The sequence below is a fragment of the Gossypium hirsutum genome, chromosome D10 (genome assembly GCF_007990345.1).
Source record: "Gossypium hirsutum isolate 1008001.06 chromosome D10, Gossypium_hirsutum_v2.1, whole genome shotgun sequence".
In the NCBI taxonomy this organism is placed as follows: domain Eukaryota; kingdom Viridiplantae; phylum Streptophyta; class Magnoliopsida; order Malvales; family Malvaceae; genus Gossypium; species Gossypium hirsutum.
The window spans coordinates 18,291,311-18,292,769 of NC_053446.1; the positions used below are offsets into that span (position 1 = coordinate 18,291,311).

Genomic DNA, 1,459 nt, shown 5'->3' on the forward strand with positions numbered 1-1,459 from the left:
TTGATTGTATGTTTGAGTATGTTTAGGTATGTATGCATATGAGAGAAGAAAATAGCATGTTTTAAGCCAATTTTGGATACACACACCTGGGACACGGGCTGTCACACGGTCGTGTGTCACACATGGGCAACCCACACAAGCGTGTGCCTTGAGCAAGTTTAAGTGCAATATCCACACAGTCTAAGACACGACCGTGTGAGGGTATTTCAATTGTTACACGGTCTAGCACATGGCCTGCGACACGACTGTCTGATTTTAAGGTACCAAAGGATATGTTTGAAGGAATGAGGGATTCACGAGCTTACCTTATACAGTACAATGACTACATGAATGTGTTTGCAGCTTCTGATTTCGCGAAGTGTAAAGCTTTCTCTACAATGCTCAAAGGGAACGCGAAAGATTGGTATTTGTCTCTTCCCCAAGGGTCCATTCGAAGTTTCTCTCAGTTGGGTCAAATGTTCTTAGGACAGTTTAGGGCATACAGGACAATTATGAGCACTGTCATGGGTTTGATGCCTGTGAAGCAGAAAGAATGTGAGTCTTTACAAGATTATGTTATGTGTTTTCACGCAACAACATTGAACACTAAGAACTTTCAAGACCAATAGGTTATTGATGTCTTCTTTATAGGAATGCAGAATGAGCATGCACAGTATTCCTTCGCTGATAATAGGCCTTAAAGTTTGGCAGATTTATACGAGAGGGCCCACAAGTTCGTGGAAGCTGAAGAAATAAAAAGAGTAGTGCATGGCACGTTCTAGAGGGATGATAGGCAGTTCAGAAGTAGAGACGGGGTTCGCAGTAAATAAGGGCCAACTCATCAGTCTTTGCGTGAACAGAATGAGAGAAATAAAGAGCATAACCATAAAATGAGTCACCTAGGGCGTCTCAAAGAGCTCAACCAGAGCGCACGAGGAGGTACATCCCCCAAGGTAAGTTTGAAGGTTATACTTGTTTGAATGCTACTTGTGCTTATATTCTAAATCAGGTAAAAAGCCTGGGTATCTTGTTTGCTCCTTCCCCTATGAGGCACAAACCAAAAAGGTTAGATTTGAGAGATAGGTGTGTTTTCCACGACGATAGAGGGCACAAGACTGAAGACTATTTCTCTTTAAAAGATGCTATTGAATAAGCGATGAGGAATGGCGAGCTCACGAACTTTGTGGCTCAAAGTGTCGCTCAACAAGGCCAAAGTTCGCATACTGAGGACAAGGGCAAGCAAAATGTAAAAGGGACCATACATGTAATTGTTGGTACAGATGAAGACTGGGCAGCCTCTAGTGCGAAGAGGAAAGCTCACCTAAGGAGTGTAATGTTGGTGAATTAGCCTAAAAGATTGTGTCAGCAGGGGAAATGGAGAGTCGAATTTAGCAACGAAGATAAGGACCCTTCTTGAGATTAGATCTTGCATAATTGAATAGAGATGCATGCAATTCTAGAAATAGGACGACATAAATCT

General features: G+C 42.3%; 1 protein-coding gene across 1 annotated transcript; it reads left to right on the forward strand.

Moving 5' to 3' along the window:
• Window positions 1-284: 284 nt before the first annotated feature.
• On the forward strand, window positions 285-1,132 carry LOC107915371 (uncharacterized). The gene is made up of 4 exons (XM_016844532.1): window positions 285-534; window positions 691-740; window positions 840-932; window positions 989-1,132. The coding sequence occupies exons 1-4, from the start codon at window positions 285-287 to the stop codon at window positions 1,130-1,132; spliced, it is 537 nt and encodes a 178-aa protein (XP_016700021.1).
• Window positions 1,133-1,459: the final 327 nt, after the last annotated feature.

Coding starts and splice junctions, on each gene's coding strand:
- LOC107915371 (XM_016844532.1), top strand. CDS start 285: ATGAGGGATTCACGAGCTTACCTTATACAGTACAATGACTACATGAAT. Junction 741..839: donor AAGCTGAAGAAATAAAAAGA/GTAGTGCATGGC, acceptor TTGCGTGAACAG/AATGAGAGAAATAAAGAGCA. Junction 933..988: donor GAGGAGGTACATCCCCCAAG/GTAAGTTTGAAG, acceptor ATTCTAAATCAG/GTAAAAAGCCTGGGTATCTT.